Source organism: Anguilla anguilla, chromosome 12 (genome assembly GCF_013347855.1).
Source record: "Anguilla anguilla isolate fAngAng1 chromosome 12, fAngAng1.pri, whole genome shotgun sequence".
Classification (NCBI taxonomy): Eukaryota; Metazoa; Chordata; class Actinopteri; order Anguilliformes; family Anguillidae; genus Anguilla; species Anguilla anguilla.
The window spans coordinates 9801189-9827842 of NC_049212.1; the positions used below are offsets into that span (position 1 = coordinate 9801189).

The window sequence follows — 26654 nt, forward strand, 5'->3', positions numbered from 1 at the left end:
CCCAAACGCATAGTGCCAACTGCCAAGTTTGATGGAGGAGGAATAATTGTCTCGGGTTGTTTTACATGGTTTGGGGTTGGCCCCTTTAGTTCCAGCGAAGGGAAATCTTAAATGCTACAGCACACAATGACATTCTAGAGAACTGCGCGCTTCCAAGTGTGTGGAAACCGTTTGGGGAAGGCCCTTTCCTGTTTCAGCAGTGCCCACAGGTACAAGAACAATAATCAGCTGCTCTTCATATTGCAGAATGCAGCTAAAATGTCAGCTTGCATAAATGACTGGGCATAAATGACAAATAATTGCGAGCAGGAGCTGGCCTGAAATCCAGGAACGGACAGGACCCTCCGTGCCCCCTCCGTGCCCCCCCCCCCGGCTGTGGACGGGACAGGAGCCTGTGCAGGGCTTATGGAAAGTAAGTCTAAATTTAATGAGGGGAAAACAAAGACTCAACAAATCCCAGAGGAGGTGGAGCAACTGCGCTGTTAAGCACTTAAAACCAATAAAAAAAGACTTTATTAAAGTCTTCCGACAGCAAACCTCAGCATTTGGTCAAAATCAGCCAATCCAATGATAACGTGTGGTGTCTCCTCACACGCAGGATTGGGTAAAGGGCATTATCTCTGATTTCACAAAACAACAGAAATACTTCAGCGGAAAAACAGAACTGCAGTAAGAGGCTTGTGCTGCAGCCAATGGGATCTCGGCTGGAGGCCCGGCTGGTGGTTGCCAGGCGGGGAGCGATCTCCCCGGCAACGGCAGGTTTACGGAGGGTTCCTGATCCAGGTGGCTTAGCGGGACAGTAAGACGGGCGCGGCGAGGGGTTTGTGCGAAAGGTCAGAGGCTCCGCTTCGTCACCGTGCGCTACAGCACACGGCCTTCCCAACCCGGCCCTGCTCCGCCCCAAAACCAGCTCAGCTCCGCCCCCCGGCCCTGCCCCGCCCCAAAACCAGCTCAGCTCCGCCCCCCGGCCCTGCTCCGCCTCAAAACCAGCTCAGCTCCGCCCCCCGGCCCTGCTCCGCCCCAAAACCAGTTCAGCTCCGCCCCCCGGCCCTGCTCCGCCCCAAAACCAGCTCAGCGCCACCCCCCGGCCCTGCTCCGCCCCAAAACCAGTTCAGCTCCGCCCCCCGGCCCTGCTCCGCCCCAAAACCAGCTCAGCTCCACCCCCCGCCCCTGCTCCGCCCCCAAAACCAGTTCAGCTCCGCCCCCCGGCCCTGCTCCGCCCCAAAACCAGTTCAGCTCCACCCCCCGGCCCTGCTCTGCCCCTAAACCAGTTCAGCTCCACCCCCCGGGCAAAATCAAACCCCTGGCCAAAATCAACCCCCCGGCCAAAATCAACCCCCTGGCCAAAATCAAACCCCCGGCCAAAATCAACCCCCCTGACCCAAAATGAACCCCCAGCCCAAAATCAAGCCCCCTGGCCCAAAATCAACCCCCAGCCCAAATCATTTCTCCTGGGAGCAGTGATGAGCCACTTCCCCTTTCAGAAGAGTGTTTGCAGATAGCGGGTGAAAGTGCGTGCTGGTTACAGCCAGTGAAAATGGGCATGAGGCCTTTCTGTTCTGTACTCTGGGTTCTTTCCGTTCCGTGCTCCAGGTTAGCAAATGAACTCCACGCAACGAAGCGCTCGGTTTCCAGTGAGTTTAGTGTGAAGAGAACCGCTGCCCCACCCATCCTCCCTCTGAGACGATAAAGATCACCGGCCAATCGCGACTGACGGCCAAACGTGCACGTGCGTACGTGCGCTCTCGCGTGAGTACGGGGAGGGGGAGAGGGGGTGGAGGGATGGGGACAGGAAGTGGAGGGGGCTATGGTAGATAAAGGACTGTAGCTGGGCTGTTTAGTGTCTCTACCAATCCTCCCACTGAAGACAGAAACAGCTGACGGGGCGGGGGGCAGAGGGGGGGGGGGGGCTGCGGTAAAGGTTCAGGGGAATAACCCTAACTGAAAGAAAGCCACTGTCACACAGCGCTCAACACCGCCAGACTGAAATCCTGTCCCTCTTCTGTTCATCCCAGCTCACAGAGAACAGAGAGATAGAGTGACAGTGCAAGACCTGCACTCCTCTCTCTCTCTCCCTCCCTCTTTCCTTCCCTCCTTCCCTCTCTTCCTCCTGTTTTAATCGCACGCGCGTCCCGCATGTGTGTCTGCTTCCCCGCTGCGTTCCCTGCAGAGAGTGTGACGTCTGTGACACAGAGCCCGGGAGGGACCCACAGGCCGCTCGGACACGCAGAGCTGCTGGGGGGGGGGTGCGAGTCTCCCAGCTGTGTTGACCACCACCCCCCCCCACCCAGCACCCTGTCTGGCAGCACCAACTCACCAGAGAGAGAGAGTGTACGTGTCTGCGTGTGTGTGCGTGTGTGTGCGTGTGGGTGTGTGTGTGTGCGTGTGGGTGTGTGTGTGTTGTAATTACGTGCGTGCGGACTTGAGGGAGGGAGGATCTGCAGGGGAAAAGCTATGCGTGTCTTCAGCAGGAAAACATTCCACACCCCCCCCACACCCCCCCAACCAACCCCCCCCCCTACTCAGCCCTGAGGTAAACCTTCTCAAACAGGATCAGGGAGGCAGCCATATGGCAGCCTGACAGCCCTGCTAATTATGAGGGTGGGGGGGGGGGGGGGTGTGTGCTGGAGACACAGCACAGACCACACCCCCCCGCCCCTAACGGATAGCACAGGTTTAACACAGGATTGCACCAGCACAGAGGCAACAACAAAAACAGAAACAGAAAGGCAGATGACTAGCAGATGTCATTTAGCGAGAGCGAGCGGTGGCGAACGGATCGATCGGTGTCTCAGAAAACAGGCCGTCAGCACAACGCCAGCCTCTGGGGAGGGGGGACGGGGGGAGGACAAAAACATATAAAGAAGTGAGCAGAAAAAGGGAAAAGGGAAAAAAAAGAAACAGTCATCCTGCGTCATGCACTTCTCTCTCCGTCCCTCTCTTGGCTCCGCACCTGGGGCAGAAATGGGCGGAGTCGGGGGCCCCGGCGTTATCGGCGAGGCGCAGGCGGGGCGGCCGGAGTGAACCCCGTCACCCCCGCGGGGGGCGGCTGTCCGGGGCAGATAGCGGTGAGGGGGGGGGGGGGGGGGCGGAGCGGGGGAATGAACCCGATGCCCCCTGACTGTGCGGGAGGGGCGGGTCCGCGCCCCGGGTTCGAACGCCGCGTCGCCAGATCTGTCCCCCGCAGGCCGGCACGTCCCGTAATCTCTCCCTGTCTTCATCATCATCGTCATCCTCCTCCTCCTCCGGCTCGCAGGACGCGCCCTCTGGACCCTTTACAGAATTTCAGAAGGCCCCACTCCAGTCAGAGAACACAATAAGGGCTCGCTCAATCCGGATCAGCAGAGGACAAGCGACGTCGCTCAGGAGCAGCGACACTCGCCGACCGTGTCCCGCACGGAGAGGCGCACCCTTCCGAACACTCCGCCCGGCGGGGGCGGCTGAACCGGAGCTGGACGCACCGCGCGGACCCGAAAAGCTTGTTTGACACGCCGCTCCACAGACGCCATGACGGTGCGTCAACAAGGAGCGCGTGCAGCGACGAGAAGGCAAATCAAAGCTGGCGGGAGGGGGGGAAGAAAACCCCCCCCCCCCCAAAAAAAGTGCGTCTGGCCCCCATCTGTGCAGGACAGAGTCGTTTCCAGAGGGGGAAAAATAACCTGTTAAAATCCTCACAGTAAAACCCCACATCTTGAGCGCATGGGGGGGAGATGGGTAATGGGACTGTGGTGTACGGTGAGTTTCCACTAAACCTGGCACACCTGCCAAAACCGGCAGAAGCGTCAACAGCACCTGGGATGCAGGTGCTTCGGCACCACCTGCGCCCCAAACGAGTGTGTGTACCGCAGACAGACCCCCCTGGGAGAACGCCAAACTCCTAAACACAGAGTCTCAGTCAAATACACACTCACACACACACACACACACACACACACTCACACACTCACACACTCACACACACACACACACACACACACACACACAGACACACAGGTCTGTAAACCCCTGAACACAGAACACAGACTCACTCATTCACACACACACACACACACACACACACACATGCACACACACACACACGTGCCCACACACACACACACTCACACAGGCCTGTATGAACATGGTCAGAGTATGGACGTTTTCCCTTCTGTGGAGCCTTTTCTGTTTAAATAATGTTTCAGGATGGGTGGGGGGAGGGGGAGGGGGGTGGGGGGGGGGGGTTGGGGGGGCACAAGCCTTGCATTGCTGGAGGCGTTGCCATGGGGACACGGTTCTGGTAATGGCAGTCGGAGGGATTACCCACTAACCCCCTCTGAACAGGACGGGTAACGGCACCACTGAGACTCCGCCCACAGCAGAGTCTGCACTGTGTCACCGAAAACAACTTCATCCCCATACAGAGAGGGGGGGGGGAGAGGGGGAAAACTGGGAGAGAGAGAAGGGAAAGTGGAAGAGGCAGAGAGGGAGAGAGAGAGAGAGAGAAGGGAGAGGGAGAGAGGGAGAGGGATAGAGGGGTAGAGGCAGAGAGAGAGAGAGAAGGGACAGGGAGAGAGGGAGAGGGATAGAGGGGTAGAGGCAGAGAGAGAGAGAGAGAGAGAAGGGAGAGGGAGAGAGGGGTAGAGGCAGAGAGAGAGAGAGAAGGGAGAGGGAGAGTGGGGTAGAGGCAGAGAGAGAGAGAAGGGAGAGGGATAGAGGGGTAGAGGCAGAGAGGCAGAGAGGGAGAGAGAGAGAGAGAGAAGGGAGAGGGAGAGAGGGAGAGGGGTAGAGGGGTAGAGGGGTAGAGGCAGAGAGAGAGAGAGAGAAGGGAGAGGGAGAGAGGGGTAGAGGCAGAGAGAGAGAGAGAGAGAGAGAAGGGAGAGGGGTACAGGCAGAGAGGGAGGGAAGGGGGCAGTGAGCTGGAAGGGCAGGGCTCAGTGTAATCAAGCTTAACCAGGCCTGCTAATCGATGACTTCCTCATGGGATACCTGGGGTACAATCAGGGGTTTCCTTCATCACACACCGCCAGCGTTAATAACATCACTACACAACAGTATGTTTTTAGCTTAGCACCCACGCCACCTCCCACAGCTTACTTTGACACACAGGCACACGTAAACGAGCGAAAGGCACTCGGCCAGCTCTAGGTCCAGCCCCCCGTTGCTGATGAAGCCGGCCATGCTGTCCCCAAGCTGAAATCTGCAGCCAACCCATCTGCGTCGTTCGCCCGTTCTGCCTATAACTTCGGCTTAAGGTGCAGACACAACCATCCACCAACTGACAGAGAGGTAAAGCACTTCAGCGGCGACACGGAAGTGCCCCAGGTTGGGAATGGCACCTGTGACCCCCCCCCCGGTGGCACCCCATTGGGCAGAGGCAGGTGTAAATCCCCCTCTCTCTCACACACGAATCCCAGACTGTCAGCACCAGCAGAGCACGCTTCAGAGCACAGTCAGCAGGCTGGCCATTAAAAATGAGAAACCAAACTGCCTCAAAAGCAGGAGACTGACCCCCGACCAGCTCCCGGCCCACCGGGGGGGGGAGGAGGGGGGGGGGACCTCGCTCTGTGTCACAGGTGGTATGACTTCAAGCCTCCCCCCTTTACATCATTCAAGCAGGTAAAAAATAAATAATAAATCAAGTTCTCACTCTGGGATCAGAGAAGGTTTTACTGAAGTGGAGTGAGAGAGAGTGAGAGTGAGAGTGTTCTGTAACACACAAAAAGACAATTACTAGACTGATGCAACGCTTGCCCATTGGGGACTGATGTGTTATATCCACCCCCTCAGCTCTACTGGGACCCCTCAGACAGTCTGTCCGAGAACAAGCTTAACACTGAGGGACTGAGGACTGAGCTTCAAAATCGAGTTCAAGGTTATCCTTTCATTTAAAAAAAAAATGGTACACAGACCCAACTATTTTATTAATAACTCCTTATTAATAACTTTAAATAATCTTTTCCTTCCTTTCACACAAAAGATGCTGTGCTTCCCACTGTAGAGGTACACTTCCGACAAGCGGAAGTTCATCCTTAAACTAAAAACGTCCTGAAAACTACTTTGGTTCCTGACTGGAGTGATGTGACATCATCTCAGCAGAAGAAAACACAAATTGCCTGGTCGACACAGAAACGGGGCAGTTGAAACAGGTGTGTTCCCTGCTAAGGATCTCACACACATTTAGCAAATCGACCAAAATTATCCATCTATTTCAATGGCCTAGGGTCTCCCCCTCTAGACCCCCGGCTCTCCGTCCGGTCAGACGCACCGGCCGCCTCCACACCTGATCTGGGATCAGCCCGCCGCGCCCAGCCCTCCACACCCCGCAGTCCTGGGGCGGTGAAAGTGCTGATCCCAGTCCCCGCCCAGATCCCACAGCCTGGAGCAGTCCTCTCTCCTCAAGCTCCACACCGCGGCTACGTCAGCAGCTACGTCTCCGCGTCGGCGCGAGTCGATACGAAGCGCATAATTCCCACAAACCCCCCCACCCGCGCGCGCGCGCCGCCGTAAACTCAATAACACCACACGCACGCTATCGACCGAACGCGGAGCCTCGACCCGAGGCTCTCTGCCTGCAGCTTTCAGCCGCACACAAACAGGGCTGCGGTTACTTCTCCAGAATAAACATTTACAGGAGGATCTTCCACGGGGGCGGACGAGGCGGTTTTGCGTGTCGCGTTGCACGGGTTTTGCATGATGCCCGCGTTACGGATATCCAGAGGAAACCCCCCCCCCCCCCCCCCTCCTGCCCCCCCGCCCCCCCGCCCCAGCCCACAACCTAAGTACACAGCGGCACACCCACAGCGCTTCCACCACTGGAGGACTGCAGCCTGTTCTTCCTCCAGGCGGAGAGCGGGACAAGCGCTCCAGGTGGACCAGGAGGAGGAGGAGCGGAAGAGAGAAAGAGCAGGAAAGGAGGAAAGGCAGGAAAAAAGAGGAGGAGGAAGAAAAGGCCGATGAGTAAGGGAGGATGTGAGGACAGCCCAGGAAAGAGATTAGCGTCAGAGGGGCTGCGTTCAAAACCACCAGAGCCTGGCCCCTACAGCCCCCTACCCCAGTGTCAGAGGGGCTGCGTTTAAAACCCCCACAGCCTGGACCCTACAGCCCCCTGCCCATGCAGCTGCCCCACTCACCTACACACCCACATTCCCACAATTCCTCAGACAGCTCACACTGGCAAGAAGTTCCGTGACGCACAGAGACGGGGGGGGGGGGGGGGGGATTTCATGGAAGGTGCATGACTAATGGGGTATTATATCAATGTACACACACACAGGCAGAGAGAGAGAGAATCCCATTCACCAATTCAGCCAATTTTATATCGATACCAAATAGATACCACGGTAAATCACTGATAAGCAAGAATTTGGGTCCAGTGCACTATTCTGGCGCTGCCGTTCGTGCTCAGCCGGACAAACGCACTCTAAGTCCAGGAAGCCCGCTCATTCGCCGAATCAGGCACAAAGAAAACGCACTGTGTCCCTCTCACTATCGCACTCACACACACGCGCACGCAGTCTTGGACTTGAAACACATAAAGAGCATTTCCTTCATAATCAGCACAAAGGTGACTGACAGGAAGACACACAATTTCCTCAGTTTAATTTCAGCGTCGCAGGACAGTGCCTCTTTCATATGCCACAGGCTTTAAAAAGGAATCGTTCAGAATTGCGGTTCCTGCATTTCCACGCAGTTCTGCATTTATAAATCAAACTACATAAAGCTGCTGAGTGGCTTGCGCCGTAAAAGCACCGCTACTCGGTCACACGCCCCATGGGTTTGCCACTGTGATCGGACCGTACCATTCAGTCCCACCTACGACCGGCGGCCCTGCACGGCGCACTGTATCTGGCCATGGTATCTCCCGATGAGGGATTCATTTAAAAAGGAACTGTCCGCATCTTTGCACAACAGCGACCCCTCTGGTCAAATTGGAGCAGGCGGTCTACCAGGCTCAAATCGACCTGCAGACTCGACCTCAAATCTGAACGCCCGCCCCACCCCAACACCGAACACGCTCCATCCCCAAACACCTGCAGTGCGGCCGGGCGGCGGCCTCTGCTATTCCACAGAGTCCTGGCAAAAACACGTCTGAGACACGGAGCAACAAACCCGTCCGTCAAGACCGACGACCGAGACCGCGCAGGAAACCGCGCCGTCTCCCATAATCCCCCGCCATGCAAAACCACAGGGCGACCCGGAGCGGTTCCCATGGATACGGGCCCCTCCACGGCGGGCGACGAAGGGACACGGCCTGAGAGGAAGCGATCTCGCCCTCGCTGCCGTCAAACGGGGACGAGAACACGGCGGTGGGCAGCGGCGTCCATTACAGGCACACAGAGAGAGAGCGACAGGAAGCCATCCAGAGGAAAGGTCAGGCGGAAACTAGCGCTACGGAGAGCGCCTGCCCGTACTACCGGGGGGGGGGGTGGTTGGGGGGGGGGGGGGGAAAGTGACAGACGTGACCAGGGCCCCACATCACTGGGAGAAGAGAGACCACGCCCCTCAGAGTTCTTACCCCTAGTCACGACGCGTTCCAAAAACAGGCGACACAGGCAATTTTTCAGAAGTATAAAACTGTACACCCAGTGCTTCCCAGATATCACGGTCCGCCAATAATTCAAATAGCGGCACGTCCGTAACCAAAAGGAGCACCTGACGCCAGTCACGGTCCCGTATTGTAACTCTGGCTCCGGTTTTAAAGGGCCAGTCCTTGAAAAAGTGTGTGTGGGGGGGGGGGGGGGGGGGGGGCGGACTAACAAAAAATAAACATTTTATGCAAAAGCACTGAGAGAGAAAACACGATCGAGCGAGCAGGAATGCCTAAGCAAAGGGTCACTGTGCTGCGAGTAGAGCGGGACGTTTACAGGGCGACTGTGCTGGGGTGGGGGAACTAAACTGAAGTGCGTTTTAAACAGCCTGAATATCATTCTCCCATTCGGAGCAAAGGCATTAGCCAAACTGCTATGCACATACAAATGACAAAACCATTACATTCATTTGGCAGACGCTTTTATCCAAAGTGACGTACAAAAAAAGTGCATTTCATGGTCGTAGACAACTGCTAAACACGGGTTCAGTAAGGTACCAGTCACTGGAAGGATTCAGTAAACCAGTCACTGGAAGGATTCTAATTATAGTATGTGTAAAAAGCGACAGCGCAGGTATGAATCAAAACGCTAACAGGCTACTGCGGTTCACGTACAGCCGGCTGTTCTGCCGCTGAGCTGTGAGGAAAGTTTTATCCGTTCCCGCAGCCCGTATGCGTTCCGGTTCAACGACCTGGCAGGCGAGCGCGTGTAATTACCCTCCGCTTCCTGTTCGGCAATGCCCGCCGACACACACGCACGTACCGTCGGGTTTGCCAATAACACCGCGTAATCTCGGGAGGCGTTTTTTTCCAGAAGCGAAACGGACTTCCTGGTACGCGGGAGGAGCGGGCCGAGCGAGGCGCGGAGCGGCCGTCTCGCTTCCTGCAGGCCGAGGCCGCGAGCCTCCTCGGCGCGCGACGCTCAGGTCGCCACGGAAACCGCCCGCCGCAGCGAGGCCCGAGAACCGCGCGCGCGTTGGGAGCCTGGCGCACGTACAGGAGCGGGGCACTCAACGTCCTGCAGGGTGGGTCTCTGAAGGGAAATACTGTTTTAGGTTCTGACGACCAATCTGCCACGGAGTCAGGCGTGTGACCGGGGCGGGTGGGGGCGGGGGCGGGGGGGTTCGCTCCCCTCCGTCACGTGCGCCGAAAGCAGGTGGCCCGCCGGAAAGAGGGGCGAGCGGACCGCTGCGGGGATTAAACCCGTGACCCCCCCCGCCGCACTGAAAACTCCAGGGTCAGCCGCTGGCCTGAGGCACAGCACGTCACACACTAAAACACCTTACCTTCCCAAAGCAAGCGCACCGCAGAGGCAGAACTCAAGGTAAATGGAAAAGCAAAGGCTATATAGCTAATCAAAGACCTTACAGGTTAAGCATAGAGACGTTGCCTTTGAAAGGTGCACCAGTCGTAGCATCCATTTGCTGAAAGCTCAGCCTCAATCAATTCATAATCTGTCTCGGGGCCCTGCTAAAATGTCACAGGAAGTCACAGTAAAGCTCCTTAGGACAGGCGCTTTTAACTTCCTGATCCAGGGACCCCCCCACCCAGGCTCAAAGGCATCAAGGGGACCCCCGCCATACGTTAAAACGGGATGAATTTTTAAAAAATGGTTACACGTTTTAAAATATTTTCCTAAATTTATATGAAGTAATTGCATTTTAAGTCTGAGTAGGGACCCCCTAGAGTACCTTCAGGCACCCCCCCCCCCCTCCCCAGGGGTCTGTGGACCCCCGATGTAAACCCAGGCCTTGGGACGATCAGACAGGTTCAAGGAAAGTGAAAGATCACAGAGACAGGGAAGGCCAGACAAACAAGCAAAAAAAAACACACCAGTGGGGCAAAGGCACAAGATAAATTGGCAGACGGTGAGTTTCAACTTAGCTGAACACATTAACAAGACAAAAAGCAACTTTTTTTTTTTTTACTCTCCCCATTCCACGCAAAACCATTCACCCACAGGAGCCAAAAAAGTGCCATTGATTTTGTGCCACCCTTTGACACGAGCATGTCACCCTAAAGTAACCCTTTGCACAGCACAGCACAGCACGTACTCCGTCCCTGCTGCCAAGAACTGTTATTGTACGGAACTCTGAGCCTGTTTTTTTTTTTTTTTACCGTGGCCGATTGAAAGTCTTCGGTTGCAGTTTCTAGAGCCGAGTTTAACATTTCGGTTGCTTGTTTGAAAACTAATAAGCGACCTCGTTCCTCGTAATGACACCGGCGGCCAGTCCACAGTCGCGCCCAATCCCCCCACCCCTTCCCATACATCCCCCGGTCCGCAATGGCTCGCACACCCCCGGCATCCAATCACACCTAGGGCGGCAAAAAGGCTCGAGCTGCGCCTGAATCACGTGCGGCTATAATAGCGGTGGGCTTATTCCGGGCGTGTTTTTTTTCCAGGTGAGGCCGCTTATTTGCCTCGGGAGAGTTGACAACGCTGCACTCTGTACAAGTTCAATCCCTCCGCGCACTTTGACACCAAACTGAGCGCGCGCTTGGGGTAATTATATAACACGGTACCGGGAACCACGCTGGCGTTTTAGACTGAAATCCCGCGTGGTCCAACTTATGCAGTACGTAAATATCTAATAAAGATGTCATCAATAGATCTGGTAGGACACCTCCCAACTGAACATATACGCATAGACAGAACAACAAACCACCACTCCACACACACACACGCACACACACCGCACAGGCAGGTTGTACCATAACAGCACACAGGCATCCAACCGAGGAAAGTGAGCTACAGCTGGCTACTTCATCAGAAGTGAGCGAGACAGCAATCGTAAACAGCCGCTTACCAGACCACTCCGAATGCCCCGTATCCGATGGGTCTGTCGGGCTCGATGTCCAGCTGTTGCTGTAAGTGATGCGAGTGTTGGTGGTGGGCTTTGACCGCCGCTGCTTGAACTTGGGCCGGCGCTGCAGCGGCCGCGGGCCCGGGGGCTTGTCCGGGTGCCGGCGAGGGGAAGTACGGCTGCTGCTGGCTCGGGTTCAGCATTACCGCCGCAGCGGCGGCGGCGGCGGCAGCTGCGGCCGTGGACGCGTGCTGCTGGACCGGGTGGACGGCGGCGGCCGAGCCGGGGTGCTGCAGGTGGTGTTGGCCTGGGTGATGGTGGTGATGGAGGTGAGGAGGCGGGAGATGTGCTAACTGGTGATGGTGGTGCGGATGATGTGCCGCCACCGTTGAAGCGCCCCCGTTGTACGCAGCCATCATTTTTGCGGCGTTGGTGGCCGTAGTTTCGCACAGAGCCATTAACTCCACAACAGTTAGCAAAATAAAGAACTATAGAAGAAAACCAGGAAGACGAACAATAGCCTATATATAGACTATAGCCTATATATTCGTTAAAAAAGGCAACTCCTCCCAAGATCTAAAAAAGAGTGAAAAAGAGATGGATGAGGGTCCTATGGGTTGGGCAGGTGGCTGCCAAACGGTCATCGGGCTACGGCAAACCTGACACTCCAGTAGGCTAAACAAAAAAATAAATAAAAAATAAAAAAAATTGTGGAAAATAAATCAAATAAAGACACCGACTGCCATAACTACAGGAGAGTACCGCTTACTCTCACTGATACTCCGGTGGTATCATTTAAAAGATCTGACCTACTTCTTGTGGCTGACACCAGTTTCCTCCCGTTTGATATCGTAGGCCTAGTTCAAACGCCGTTGTCGCAAGCGCAATAACGCAAATGTAAGATTCGCACTGACTTAAAAGAAAATTAAAATAATGTGGTTGCGACATCAAACCCCGCTCCCCCCACAATAAATAAACACTCAGCGGCCCTACGCCTCCCTCATGTTGCAGGTGGTGATCCCCTCTCCACTCGCGAAAAGTCGGAGAATTCCCCACTTTTCTTTTATAACCAAAGGTAAATATATCACATAGGAAACGAGGTATTCATCTTTTAAATTTCCTCATGGTTGCGATTTTGTGAAATCCAGCATCGTCGCTGCCTCGACCCGACCCGTGCAGCATTCAGTTTGTAGAAGTTCCGATGGTATTGGTCGTTTTCGGCTCATACAGTAGCCTGGCCAGCTGGGTGCTTATTTTCAGCCTTCTAGCGACGCTGAAAGTGAAAATGTTTCGCTTGGAGTAAATACGAAGATGAAGCACCGCAACTGTTTGGGCCACACAACCCGAATGCGCGAGGATGAAGATGATGTTCCTCTCGTAGTGGTTGTTGTCGTTGTTATTATCGCCACCACAGCTCCACCAGCCCGAGGTTGGTTGAAATTTAGGTCGCTCGTTTCCTTGCTTTAGAAATGACCACGTTCCTGCATCGCTTATTTCCAGAAGCCCTAGCGAATTTTTATCAAAACTAGCAATCTTTCTCTTCGGGAGCGTGGAAAACAAACTCTCCTAGGAGCGATCAGTCAACTTATTTTCCCCATTTGGTCCACCGCGTGCACGTCGATGTGTCGTTCAACACAACACAGATCACTTAAAAGAAATTAAAATAAAACTCCCCGGCCGGCTCCTTTGCAATAACAAAACAAGCGGCGACAGAGTCGACTCCCTTCATCCGGATGGTGCTGCCTGCACCTAGGAAGGGACACGCGCAGCCTAAGACCCATGGGTACCCGCCCTTTCCTCTTGTGATGGAAGGTTTTTACGCTAATCAGAATAGAGACATTGACGCAATTGAAGTGGCCAAGCCAATCAAAATAGAGCCTGGAACAAGGTCCTTCCCAAAAGATCTAAGGCTTATACCACACGAAACTACCGCCATTACGGTTTTAAAGATCCGAAAGCCCTGCATTCATATGCATGGACATTTCGATCCAAAATGGCACCAATGAAGCCCAGTTGCCTACAGTGGTTTCGCAAAAGACTAAACCAATCCGTATATGCCAAAGGGGGAGTGATCCCTGTCTGTCTGAAATGATTGTCATTAACAACTAACCAATGAGTACTGACGTCGCACCGTGAAGGGCTAGGGTTATGACAAGGTGACTGGCCGCTAAGCGCTGTCTTTTGGCATAAAATATTACAGCATGGCTGATTTTGGAAGTAACTTACGTACAGTATATCTACGTTTAAATAGTGCACATATTTTCACCACAGCGCAATCATATCGTCAATACAGCTCTTTAATTACGACGTGCAGAAAAGAGAGCTGGCAAGTGTCAGAGGCGTGACCCGCGCGCATTGATCTGATAATAGAGAGATCAGTGGATCCGCCCCGCACGAGTCTTTAAGTCAGTCGTCACGGACCTAAGGTGGGGGTGTCTACGCCCCCTGGTGTTTTCTGCAATGTTAAGGCGCCAGCTAAAGGAGTATCAGGTCCAAGGTACCAAGTTTGTGTGTGTGTGTTTAAAAATGTAAAACAAAAATATATTTTTAAAAAACTTGTCATGTTGCTACCGATGCAATTATATTTGTTCGTTTCAGTACAAAATCATATCTATTTGTTTTTAAACAAGTAATTTTAAGTAACCATAAAAATCTATGCATGTGCATCACCCATAAAATTATTTAAACAAAATTTATACTTGTTGAAATGTGTACCCCTCCTGAAAACGTAATTATATTATTATTTATAATAATTTTGTACTTTTCACAAGATGCCTCAATTTGAATGATCTTCAAATACAAATTACTGCAGGAAAATGAAAGCAGCTTGACACTGGGGAAAATATTTAAATTAATTAATTAATTTAAAAAATAGAGAAGAATAGAATGGAAATTACCAGAATGTAAAGGAATATAATATGGTGGAATGGAATTTAATTTTTGTGTGTCCCAAGCAAAATGGGGTGGGATTGCTGGGTGCTTGTTAACCTTTGGGAATAATTAATCACCAGCCAGGTGGACTTCACCACGTCAGCAGTTTTCGGCACCATGGACACACCGACAGCAATCACACATTCCACACAAATGCAACCCCAGCTGGCTGTCCGCATTTTACTTGACTGGCTGAAAGTCCATTGCTGAGTCACTGATGTGGCCCTGAGATGTACAGTATGGCATGGTATCTGAATTAGAAATCAATTTCTTCGCGAAACCCATCAGCTTCTGCATGAGGTTCTGGAAGCAGTCACATGTAAAATGTGCGCTACAAACACAGGTTCCCTCTGTGCTGTCAGGTGCATCCACGTGATTTTTATAAACAAATTCCGCCAATTTTTTGTTTTAGAACAGGCTCCTTTGGTAAAGAGTGGAACAAAGTTCCTCCCTAGGAACTGCATCATAAAACTGCCTCGTCTGCAGTGTTCAACACACCAACTGTCCCAACAACGTCACTAACTAGTCAGCCTTCCATGCACTAAGGTTTTAGTTAACCACATCCACTCTCCTGTAATTTGCATATCTTCCCAGAGTGGACCATGATAGGTTTGACATATTTGTGACATCACAAATTTTGCTCATACGTGCACATTTCCTACTCAGATGGAGAAGCTCTCCATCTACAGTGAGCCAATGTGAAAAAAGCGCTCTTGTAACAGGTTCTGCACAAAAAATCAATCTGTATAGTGAAAGTCACCCTCTACTCAAAATGTCTTTTTTTAAAAGGTTAACTCCTCTTGGAAGCATGTCTTTAATTCTCTAACAGAGAGCGCAGTGCAATATCTGTGCCAAGGAGTGTTATTAAGCAGAATCAGGATAAGTATGGTCTAAAAGTATTTCAAGGGTGTTAGGCAGGCCGTAACACTAGCAAAAAAAAAAAAAAAGAATCTGCCAAAATAAATTATGTTTCTAATTAAATTTTGGCACAAATTAAGAAGGAATAATGAATCCCCAGCTTGTGCTAAAAATAAAAACGTTGCCCTCCTTAAGTACAGGCCTACTTTCTGTGGATTACTGAGACTTGCTCCATATTCGTGCCGGCTAAAAGCCCCCCCACCAACTAAAAACAAAGAACGACTGACGTGCAGCGTTCTCAAAGGAGCAGCATCTTTCACCTTTACAAATAACCATCCTTATAATTATAGAAATTAAAGTTAGAAAATATTGGTTCCGAAGCACCTGAAATTCTGTGTAGTTCACAGCCAGGCTGATAATTTTAGGTTGAATGCATTATTTATACGGCATATTAAAATGTAATAAAGAGCACACGTTCGGTGCCTCAGGTCTGACAGGTGGGATTCATCCACCCCACCCCACCTCCTCAAAGATGAGACTATCCCCCTTTGTGTCAGTTTATGTGCCCCAGAAATAGCTTTCAATTTTAAATACCCCTGAGGCTGAAATCACACTACACCTCTGCAAAGTAATGTCTCGTCATAATCATTAAATTACCATTATACCTATCCTGCGAAGGAAATTTCAGTTCTGTAGTGACTGCATAAATTAAGATGCATATTTGTGCCGCATCTGTTTAAATCAGACGATGTTTAGCAGATTGCCGACCCCCTTTTCCACCTGATGGTAATTCATTAAAAAAAAAAAAGGGATCAGCAATTAATTAGAGACCAGCGATCAAGTAGCACCTGATCACCAGCTGGCCAAGAGCACCACATAACGCTGTATTCGCTGGGCACCACTCAGGCGGTGTATAGAACAGATTTAATTCCATCCCATCAGACGATGCTGCTATAACTGCTTAGATATAGACTGACAGGCCCATCCATTTCACTGCTGTTCAAAATCATTACAGATTACAGCACAACGAGTGCTGCCCTGAGCAACCTAATTAGAGGCACTAAGAGAAAAAAAAAAAGCGCTAACAATAAAATAGCAGAAAACAGCGCTGGTATCAATTGTGATATGATAACATAATATAAAGCGATTTAACCTTTTCACTGCTGATTTGGCTTAGAAGGAACTCCTAAAACTGCAGATTTCTTCTTCTGTAAGGTGAATTTTGAATGAGTTTTTCCTTTATTTGTGGAAGAGCTACGGTACATTTATGCACCCGGTGGAATTCACGATTTCACTGACCTTAACACGAGCCCGAGGAACCAGCAGATGCAAAACAAACGGCCCCATTAACATCAAAGAGCCACTGCCGTATTTAAGAGCAGGTACGATGTCCTTACAATGGACATTACATTACATTTAATGTGAGAGTCCTTATTCTCTTATTCTGGTGCCAAACCCGCCAATGGGCCACAGCCATAAAGCTCCATTATGACCTCGTCTGATCGTAACACCTCGTCTTAAGCAAAGCTATGAAGCTGCACTTCAACTTCGATTGAAAGCAGGAGTTATGGTCAAATAAAAAAAATATTGTATAATTTTTACATTTGAGCATATAGTACAGCTCACTGTACAGCCTTTTTTGTTAATCTTTATCAAGGATCTCATGTTGTGTTCAACCTACAAGTCCTTGCGCAAATATAAATCAATCTCAAAATAGAAACAGACAAGAAAATAACATAACAAATGATAATCTAAATGGAAATAATGAGACAGAATAGAGCATAAATAGAAAGGAAGATAATATAAAAAGCTGAATAGAAATATTCAGAATTTGGAAGAATATAATATATTTGAATAGAAAATAAATAGAACAGAATAGAAATGACAAAAATGGAAGAAGCAAAATAGAAAAGAATTACAGAATATCATGAAAAGAAGATAACAGTAATATACAACTGAATATGACAGACTGTAATGGAATACAATAAAATAGAGCAGAAGAGAAATGTCCAAAATAGAACATAGTATAAATCTAAAACAACCAAACAGAGCAGAACTGCACAGAAAACATAACAGGACACAGCCTAATTAATGTGTTTGCTGTTTGCACAGAAAAAAAGGGCATAAATGAACTGGTACATGTAAGCAGTGCACTTAGCATGCAAAAACATGACTCAAATTACGCTTCACACACAAACAAACACATTTGCATAGGCATCAAAGAGAATGACCTGATTTACATCAGTGGGCGAGCACACAGTGTATGTGTGCAGTGCTTAGTTCTGCAGAGAGACCTCCGTGTGATGGTACTGAGTCCAGAGTGGAGCGGGGGAAACATGGGCCTTGGCCCTCTTAACGCAGACGGGCTCCTGTGGCAGGATGCACATGCCCGGTGGCTTTAGCTTTCCTGTGAACCTGGTGCATTTAAGTGCCTCTCATCTTCCTGCTGTGGCATGCAAATGGTCCATTTAAAGTATGGAGGGTTTTTGTACTTGCATAATATATCTGTTTGATTTAGTGGCTGTCAGGCGTATATATTCTTCAAGTGCAGGAAGCTGTGTGTGTGTGTGTGTGTGTGTCAGGACTGATGCCCGCATTCAAATCCATCTCCGGACACTTTTATATGGGTGGTGCTAAATCAGTTGTGAATTACAACGATGATGATCATGAGTATCACAATGTTGATAATTATTGTTATTTAGCAAATCTTATGTTATTTAGCATTGGATAATGATAAGAAAAAATATTTAAAATGTGAACTGTTGGAATCCATAAAAGTGCAAAAAGCCATAATAATAAGAATGCTGGAAGATAAAAGATATTAACCATTCTGGTGTTAAAACAAGTCGGTATAATGAGCAAGTATCTTCAAAGAGGCTGATGGCCTTTCCTGCACTTCCTGTGATTTTTTTTTTTTTTTTTTTTTGAGAAACATGAACAGGAACATCATGTAGCCGTGCTTTCCTTTGTCAGGCCAGGGCATTAAACATGAAAAGATGAAGTACAGCAGCTTGGGGAACAGGTCGGCTGTGAGGCATTTTTATTGTTTACAGAAGCCTGTCCACAGATTCTTTACGCAGGTACAGGTACTTAGCTCCTGCGTTCCTTCCATCCACACTGTTTCATAACTGCTTAATGTACTTCATAATGTACTTTGTTACGTCCCTTAAGGAATTTAAGGCTAAGAAAATTCAGCACGTTTGAATGTTTTGGATAAAACCGCATAAATGTAGAACTTTCATGGTTACAATTATATGGTTCTGAGTATCTGTCGAGCCTAAAGTATCCGCGTCGTCTCTGTGCAACTCGCACGCGCACAGGGAGGTGCATTCCTTATGACACAATGAGTCCGCCGCGTTTCACGACCTCCCTCCCTCTCGCCGCGAGGCCGTGCTATTTAGAGAGTCGGAGATCGTTACCGGGGCTGTTTTTAGAAACGCGTCTAAAGCGTCACTTCAGCGGGGACATGAGACGTGACGTCAGCCCAATTCACATTTTCGGTTTAACAGAATCTCCGCATTACCGCGTACAAGGCTGTTTTTTAAAAATAGTTTCTTATTAATTGCGTCAGTCACTATGACCTACAGTAACCAGATGAGTGGGATAAAAGCGAGTGGGGACTTTATGTCCTGGAGAGAACAGAGGGAACCAGCTACAGCTGACCACCGGATATCTGACCGTGAAAATCTGGCCCGGTTTCTCATAACAGATGGCTGTGCGCGGATACGGTCCGTGGCCAGCACCTCACATTGAATTATATAGGAACGCATAAGAGCTCGGTCTTCGCTGAATTGCCTTAAAATGCTCAACCAATAAGAGAGATCATAAAAGGACTACCATCCTGTTAATCGGCACCAAATAGAAAGGGGGAGAGAAAGGGGTGCAGGCAACTCAGAACTGCTCTAATCTATAATGAAATCAGGCAAAAATTCTAACTGCAAAATGCCCTAAAACTAGAAAATAATATACATTTCCAGGGTTTATACCAGGGGACCAGGGATTAACATTCCCCCTAAAACTCACAAACCCCAGTGGTTATTGGAGGTATTGCAGTTTAGTAATCCTCAGGTGTTAAAAGGCAAAAATTCCTATTGAACTCTATGCAAAACCATGAAATTCAAAAGTTTCTTCACACTGCACTCCAGAGACCAATTTCTTTTTTTTTTTCCGAGCATCACAGAAGATAAAAGATTTTTTTCATTCCTATTCATCCCTTCACGTCTAGGTACCCGGTGCACAAGCACATCTGGTGCCAAAAGCCCCACTGTCAAACATGGCGGCCTCCATGAACTGGCTTCAGCCATCAGTGAGCAGCTCCCATAGGAATCCATGGAACCGGGAAGCGGAGCTGTCTCCAGCGCCTGTATATCCTCCATGGTTTATGTTCACCAGCACTCACGCAGGAAAGTAGCAGTTAGCGCCTTTAGTTATAAGGTCAATCTCAAAAGGCCTGAAGCATCCCTTTCCGTCTGTGCTATCACCATCACATCTGTTGCGTTCAGGGTTGGAAATGTCTGACGTATGAGTGTAGCGCGTGGAGTATGTGGAGCGAGTTCGGTCAGGAAACTCTTTTCCGGTTACATTGCTTGCGTCTGAATCTGCACTCTGTGTGGAGTGTGCTGGGCATAGATAGTATATGTCCCTCTCAAGACTGCATTTCATGGCTGTGCTTTAGGCTCAGATGGCCAATGCATTTTCCGTTTCAAAATGAATCCTTAAAACGAATCCTCCAATGTATTTATTTATGCAAAAACATGGGGGGTTTTTATGCATTTGTATGAACGAGCATGGATTCAAAGTTAATGAAACACACACCTGTGAAGGACAGGGGCACAGAATGCCTTGAAAAAATTAAACTTCAATGGATTTACATACAAAATGCAGATTACAGCCATGAATAGTTTTGCATAACATTATTAATAATAGGCCACTCATTTGACTAACAAATCGCAGAGAACCATTTGTCTTTTCTCTCTCCAAACATTGACTGGAGCCCATTTTTTTTTTAAAAATGCAACAAAACAAAAATGTAGCCCGTGTAATCCCTTTTGTTCCCACACTGCCTGTTCTTTGTCTCCTTGATATACAATATGAATTTAATTGCATCTTAAAATTCGTGCTTTGAAAAGCACATTCTAAAGAGTAATTTGACAACAATCAGATGAAAGACACTGAATACACTCAACGATGTCACTAAAATTGTAGTTGGCAAAAAAAAATTATATATATATATATAAAATTATGGAGAAAACCAAAAACCTAACAGTGTGTGCTATTCATGATTCAGAGCCTAGCTAGGATTGGCATAACCTTTATGAATGCTTTATTGTAAGCTTGAGCTAGTTTACTATGTTCATGCTGATTGCTTTTTTAGAAATGTATCTGATTAGCATTTGTAAAATGTGAGTGTGTGTGTGTGTATTTCGGTGTGTGTCTGTGATTGAAGGTGAAGAATACAGAGCTTGCTGATTACTAATTAGGCTACCCCAGAGCATGGAATGTGTGTGTGTGTGTGTGTGTGTGTGTTCGTGTGAGATATTTAGAGACATTTAAAAATATTTGTTACTTCTTTTCCAGTATACTTTTTCATTGTTTGCTGATGATTTATTCTGAGAGAAGTGACATTGTTTTTATTTTATACCTGATCATTTATGCATTTTCCTTGTTATTCCATATTATACTATTCTACATCATATTATGGTTGTCTTTTATTTTCTCTGTGGCCTTGTATTTTCTGTGTCCAGAATTATTTGGCAACACTAGATAACTGCTGTATGCTAATAAAATGGAAAAAAGAGGGAGACAAAGTTATCAGGAGGAGGAGGAGAAGCAGAGGGAGATAAATGTAGGGAAGATGAGGCTTTTGTCTGTCAGCGTTACACACACACACACACACACACTCCCTCTCTCACATGGACACACACTCACATACACACACACACACACACACTCTTTCACACACACATGCATGCATGCACACTCAGATGCACGTACACACGCTCACACACACACACTCCAGTGGCCTCAGGGTCCAGCAGAGCTGCTGGGTCACACGGTCAGTGTTCCCTTTTGAGGACAGGCCTCCCCAGAAGCAGGGGCTGCTACCAGGCCATCCATCACAGCCACGGAGGATGGAGAGCAGCTACATCTGAAAGCAGAGCCCTCTCCACACTCCCACCCGGATAAACATCCACAGCCAGGCCCTGCCGCAACCCACCTGCGCCTAACACCCCCCCCCCCCGCCCGTCCATCCCCCACCCCCAACTGAGCAAACACAGGCAGCCAAGCTCGCTCCAGTACATCTGACAGATCCGAGTCGCAAGACGAACAGCCGCTGGTTCTTATCGATTACTGGTCTGACTCCAACGTCTCCCTGCTTCTCAAAGTGGACAATTTCCGTTGGGAGGGGGATTGGCTTTTCAGCGGTTTCTCCTCCCCCAGTACAGGGCTTTGAACAGCCTGGCACAAGAAGGGTTAAAGGGGGGGTGGGGTGGGGGGGGGTGACCGTTAATTTTCCCGCTGTCAGCAGGTAGCTGAGCTGTAGCCGCAGTATGAACCCCCGGGTGTAAATATTTAATTAAGAATGGAGCCTGCAGCGTGGGAGGGCTATGGCTGGGGGGTGGGGCTGGAGGGGATAGGGGGGGCGGGGTCCTCTGGGTTGCGTGAAACAGAATCCGACGCTCGCGAGACCAACGCGTCCCTCGCACTCTTAGCACGGCCGCCGCGAGAAAGCGCAGCCAATCTGTGACATCATCCCTTCCGTTTGCGTCAACGCACTCCAAGCTCACACCCCAGAAACGGATTTAAACCCCCCCCCCCCCCCCCCCCATCGGCCGACTTCTGCGCTCTTTGGATTCGGTAATCCGTCACAGAAGGAAGTCATCCTGAGGGCTAATTATCCCGCACAAATGACAATTCGCCAGAGTGGCTATTACATTTTTAAAGTAAATGTTTTTAAAGTAACGCATTGAGATTTGGATTAAAATGACGTCCTCAAGACTGGACTATACTTACGCTTCCCAATGCACAGGTCCACTGTGGCTGCATCTCCTCTAACTGCACGTATATCAGCGTAAATACAACAGAACCAGCGCAACTCCCCCACCCCCGTGTTGCCCTTCACATAGAATATTTTTTGCTATTCCTGTCCTCAAACTACCCCCACAGTACCGGTGCAAATTGATCATCTTTCTGAGTCACTTCCTCCTTGGACTGGCACAATATCCCAACCTGCACACACAGAAATAACATCGGATTTCTACTAGAAAGGTTGAGACACCAAGTAACCTGCTTAACCAAAAACCTGTGAGCTGTACATGCCCTACTGAAATTTACAATGACAAGGGCCACTTTAGACAGGTGCTCCTCATTCACTTGTAGGCACTTGGATGTACAATATTTAAGTTTATTCCAGCTAGTTTATAGGGCTGATTCACGCCTAGGCCCACACACTTGTTACAAGTCCAATTTCATTGCTCACTTGAATGAAGGTGGTATTTAAGAAACAGGCAATGTTTGCAGATTACGTTTCAGTGTGTGACACGAACGGTTCTGCCTCAGTGAAAATGGAGGTCGCTAGTTTACCTGCCGTCTTCACCGATGATTGTAGAGCAGGGGTCTGTAACTGTATTCCTGGACAGCCACAGGCTCCACTGGTTTTCGTTGTTACTCTGCACCTAATTAATCAATCAGAGGAGTTGAGTACACAGATGACTCACCTGGGTACTCGGGTCAGAACTGGGTGCTGAGTTTAAAGTGAAAACACAAACAAGCTGAGCTGACGGCTCTCCAAAACCAAGGGCGGCAGACCCCTGTCTGCTTACAAAATGGCGCCCTCTAGTGACAACTGAAGTGACACGTAGATTCTGACAGTCATGACAGGCCTACCACTTCCCAACCTGAACTTTCTAATTGGAACCACATTTTCAGCAATTCATTCAGCATGCGGGTGCATAAGATTTGTTCATCAAACCAAAACAGCCACCCAAGACTGTCAAGGGTATATAAATTGAAAATGGTAAGAAAGCCCTGGATAACTGCACAGTAGGGCCTTGACTTGGTTTCTGACAGTGGTAGGAAGGTAACAGTAAAATAGTAATGTTGAATGGGAATGTACTGAGAAGATCTACTGTAAAGTAACAGTAATCGGAACCTCAGTAACCGGAAATATTTTACCAAAAACTACGCTCAGGCAGCATGCGTGTAATCTAGGAAAACAATATGCGTATTATCCAAGCCATTGTGCAGGGACTTTCATATTAAATCACTGCACTTTGAGTACATACGCTGCATTTCAAATAGTGTTGCACAACATTAGTCAGAGCAAGCTGCAAATTAGCCATACGTATATACACTTGGTCTAAAAATAGCCTTGTATGAATTATTTGCAAATAAACTGCTATAAGCAAGTTTCTTTTTTCAAGTTGTGTTTCTATTTTATTGTCTTCATGCTAGAACAGCGGTAACCAACCCTGTTCCTGCAACCAAAAGGGTGACCCCGGGCAACCAGATTTGGGGTATTGGTTGCCCTGCCGACAATCATATGAATTTAAGATTTGTCTACCGGTTTCCATGATCTAGTTGCAAAAATGACTATTATTTTTTGTTTTTGAGAAATAGGCCAAGTGTTTTCTTTACAGTTCTAGTTCTCAGAGTGATAGTGACTCCTGTAATGTTAATTCAGAGACTTCCTCCTGGCAAGCCCCTTGAGTGCTTTTTGGGCTTCCCTTGCATGTTATTTTTATTCAATTTTTGTATGTGTAAATTGTCTTTTTGGCTTTTAAAAATGTGCTAAATAAAGAATAAAGAAGACCTTTGCTGTCGCAATAGCATAGCAGTCTGTATATAAAAAAAACTTTAATTAAAAAATTGAAAATTGAATTATGCCCTCAAAATCTAAAGTTGTATTGAATCGCGGATTTTGAGTATCATTAAACCCGTAAAATATACAGAAGAATCTTGGATACAAACCCTTCAGAATTTTTTGGAATGGTTACTTGTATTAGTCTACCCTTAGTTAAAAGGCCCTAATTTACTAGCAAAGCAAGTTAAGTCTATAAAGTTATATATTTTAAAGTTATAAATCAATACAGTCTAAGCCAATTTAATTTTTCATCACAGCTTTCTGAAAGATACAGCATAAGCCATGGCATAATAACCAATAACTGCTAGCAAAAATAAATACAATAAATTGGGCTAGCTAGGGTGGTTCTTGTCATATCTAAAACTCCATAATGAAACATTGAAAGGGGGCAACAGTTTGCAGACACACACCTGGCTGCTAGGTACAGAGTTAAACCTAGATTAGTACTACTGACGAATGTCTGTGAGGGTGTGGAGAAATGCATTAAAAAATTAAATACATTATTGAATTCGAGAAGGTAGTCATTTTCTTTATGCTACTACCTCAGAATGCAGTTATGGAGGGCAAGGTGCAAGGCTACGTTTAATTAATGAATTTATTTTTAATCAATGGAAAGTATACCTCAATTCCATTTATTGCTCACTTTTTTATTAATTTTTTTGGCATCGGTGACAAAAACGCAGAGAATCTGTGTATCACATATGATAAAGAAGCGTGAAAAGACATAATAGCTTTTGATACTTCTGGGTTCATAGCCTGTCCGGCTGACCGATCTATAGCGGAGGTTAGCAGCTCCAGGTTTCTATACTGTAAATGCACCAATTTCCACGCTGTAACAAAAAAAGCAGGCCTCGCACATTCCCTGTCCTTGTAGTTTAGTTAAATGCCCACCTGAAGCACTCGAGTCTTTGAGACTGTAAGTCGAGACATGCATCAGACTGCAGTGGGGGGGCTTTGTCTATAACACAGAGGCAAGAACATAAGCAAAAGTTCGGCATTCTCCTGTCTGTTCATTCAGTGGCATCAAAACTCCAACAGGGCAAAGTACTCAGCAGTTACAGTTAAACTTTTGCCTGGGTCTGACACCACAGCTCACCCAAAGAGAAATACCGAATGGAACAGCATCGTCGCTGCAAAGAAGTCACCAAGAAAAATAACATGATACCGGCTCTTATTTGTAAGTAACTGTTTTAACAATTTAATGAAAAAAAAAGAAAGCAAAATTTGTTAAAAATAAGTTGAATCTTTTGAATTTATTACATTGGTTTGGAATTTTAAAGGACATTTTCATGCTTGACAAAGAGAAAAAAAAGACAGAACATTGCTTAGTGTGCTGACATCTGTGAAAGCAGACAAAATGAAAGATATATATCTCAAGACTCCACACTCACACATGTTAATGCTAAATTAAGGTGGAAAAAAGAAAAAGTAAATGCCTACAGCCATGGCCTCTTCCAATTCAGAAAACAAGCAATGTATTCTGTGCACATCTTGAGCAATGGAAGGTGGTGAGGTTTCACAAGTGGGAGGAGCTACCCTGTGACACCAAAGATCTCTCAAATCTGGACCAGTCATAGCGTTCCGCCAGCCAGAGCAGTGTTCTCATAGGCCGGTCGTAGTTCGACTGACAGAACCTCAGCAGCTCCCCTGTTACATGCTTCAGGAGGCCCGCCCTTCTCCCCGTGAGTTGACAAGGTGGGCAAGCAGCCATTTTGTGGAATTACGAACACAAAAGGACAGAATTTCTCTGAACTGGGGGGGAAAATGAAGTTTGGTGCCGGGAACCGCAGCAGCGCTAATGACAGGTCTCTACCGAGGCACGGGTCCGGGGGGGGGGGGGGGGGGCGGACAGCCTGGCACGGGGGGCAGTTTGCACAGGATGTCCGTTAAACAGTTATTCAGCTCCCCTGGTAGATGTGTCATTTCTGGATAAGGTGATGTCAGCAGTTTTTCCCAGGAGGCACAGCCAGCAGAAAGGCGGACAGGAAGAATGCGGGACACGCACTTCAGGCCAGACACGCCCGACTGCAGACGACAACAACCGACGATGGGATGCAGAAGCAGCACTTCTGGTATTGATAAATCATTCATGACCAATTTTTTTTTTTTCCTGGTTTGACTCATTATTGGATAGGTCTGCCCTCACCCACTCCTTATTTTTGTAATTCACAGAAAGCAGGCCATTAGCTCAAACCAATCCACGGTGACCAGCCAACACAACCCTTGGGTGCATCCCAGACCTCCTGCCCCCACCCCCCCAAAAAAAAAAAACCATAAATGCAAATACATGAAACAATATAATAAACAATCTCTGGTATTTCTAATCCAGTTCTTAACTTGCAGACAAACTGATGAAAGCCCTATGGAGAAGAGAAGGGCAAGTCTGAAATGCAGTCCCGTCATCCACAATACAGGAGAGGAAAAAAATCTGGGTGAGGACACCAATGACCCCCGAGGTAAGTATGTTATTCAACGTTTGCCCTAATTACCCCCTCCCCCATTAAAGAAGCTGACTGGGAACACAGCAGAAGACTGTAGTACAGAAAGTCAAATAAGAAACCCCCCCCCCAGCAGCAACACACTCCAAATTCCTTTTCTTCTCCACCAAATGTTTCCGCCTCTATAAATCCAT

The 26654-nt window shown here is 48.5% G+C and overlaps 1 protein-coding gene and 1 long non-coding RNA gene across 2 annotated transcripts in view; one reads left to right on the forward strand and one right to left on the reverse strand.

Moving 5' to 3' along the window:
• The window catches only part of nlk2 (nemo-like kinase, type 2), a 44564-nt gene extending 31405 nt beyond the window's left edge, over nt 1-13159 (reverse strand). The window contains exon 1 of the mRNA XM_035384641.1: nt 11374-13159. Within this exon, the coding sequence (XP_035240532.1) occupies nt 11374-11828 (455 nt within the window). The 5' untranslated portion in view covers nt 11829-13159. The remainder of the gene's footprint in view (nt 1-11373) is intronic.
• Nucleotides 13160-13566: 407 nt separating this feature from the next.
• Nucleotides 13567-26296, forward strand: LOC118209388. Its single transcript, XR_004761704.1, has 2 exons — nt 13567-13867; nt 25980-26296. It is a non-coding gene; the product is annotated as an uncharacterized LOC118209388 (long non-coding RNA).
• Nucleotides 26297-26654: the final 358 nt, after the last annotated feature.